General features: G+C 51.9%; 1 protein-coding gene across 1 annotated transcript; it reads right to left on the minus strand.

Moving 5' to 3' along the window:
* Positions 1-534: 534 nt before the first annotated feature.
* LACBIDRAFT_336187 (uncharacterized protein) lies at positions 535-863 on the minus strand (the record flags this gene model as incomplete). The annotated part of the gene is made up of 1 exon (XM_001891118.1): positions 535-863. A coding segment is annotated over one exon (327 nt), but the record flags the coding sequence as incomplete, so codon positions are not given.
* Between the last annotated feature and the right edge of the window lie 105 nt (positions 864-968).

Here is a 968-nt window from a genome sequence, read left to right on the forward strand (position 1 = left end):
AAACCATGCGTCAAACAAATAGGGCTCCGGTCACTGCCAAAACATCCAAGGCAGCTGACCGTCGGTATGATATCTGGCTGCCACCGCCCAACATGGCATCTCGCCAGCCTGAGAAAGGGAAGCCACTCACGACTTGATTCGAGGCGCTTNTCCGTCTTTTTACGCGTTAACCCAGTGCTTGACCGCAATTCACCCAAATTACCGGTGATGTTCAGTCCGCTGCATGTATTGCTGTCCGTCTTGTTTTTAATCCAGACCGCGAATCTCGACGTTGCCTTTGTGACGAATCCACAACTCGGCAGACAGATGCTTTCCTGACGCCTCTCTTATTTTGCACTACTCTTGTAATGTTTACCTTACGTTTTCGAAATCGAAAGGCTTGAGATGTAATGGACAACAAGTAGGTATCATTTAGCGTTGAGATATACAGTATATAAGCGAGAAAAACAAATGTCCAAGGTTCGAGGATCTATCCAATCAGTAGGGAATGTCATGTACAGGTAGTTGCAAGTCCGAACATCCACCGTGGCCGCCTTACACCACCGTCCAGATCCCACTAACCACGACCACAACACCCATCACCACCATCCCTACAAATCCACCCCCAACCAACGTGCTCGCACCATTCTTCTTCCCACCCCCACTCGTCGTGGTCGCAGTCGAGCTACTTCCAGATGAACTAGCAGGCGCAGTCGGCGCAAACGTCGCGCTGGGGCTGGCTATACACGAAGACGCGACGCTCGCGGCTGAGGCGGAGGTGGACGCATGAGAGTTGACGGTTCCGTTGCCTGCGAAACTGCATGCTTGTGAATTACGGTTTTGGGACTCGTAGTATTTTGACATGACGTAGGAGAGTTTGACGGCTGCGGAGGAGGGGGTGGATTAAGGGAAAGACGAGGAAATAAGGCGATGAACTCACTCGGATCACACCCCGAGACAAGACCATACGTGCCCGCAGCACCATCCGC

Source organism: Laccaria bicolor, genomic scaffold, assembly GCF_000143565.1.
Source record: "Laccaria bicolor S238N-H82 LACBIscaffold_399 genomic scaffold, whole genome shotgun sequence".
NCBI lineage: Eukaryota > Fungi > Basidiomycota > Agaricomycetes > Agaricales > Hydnangiaceae > Laccaria > Laccaria bicolor.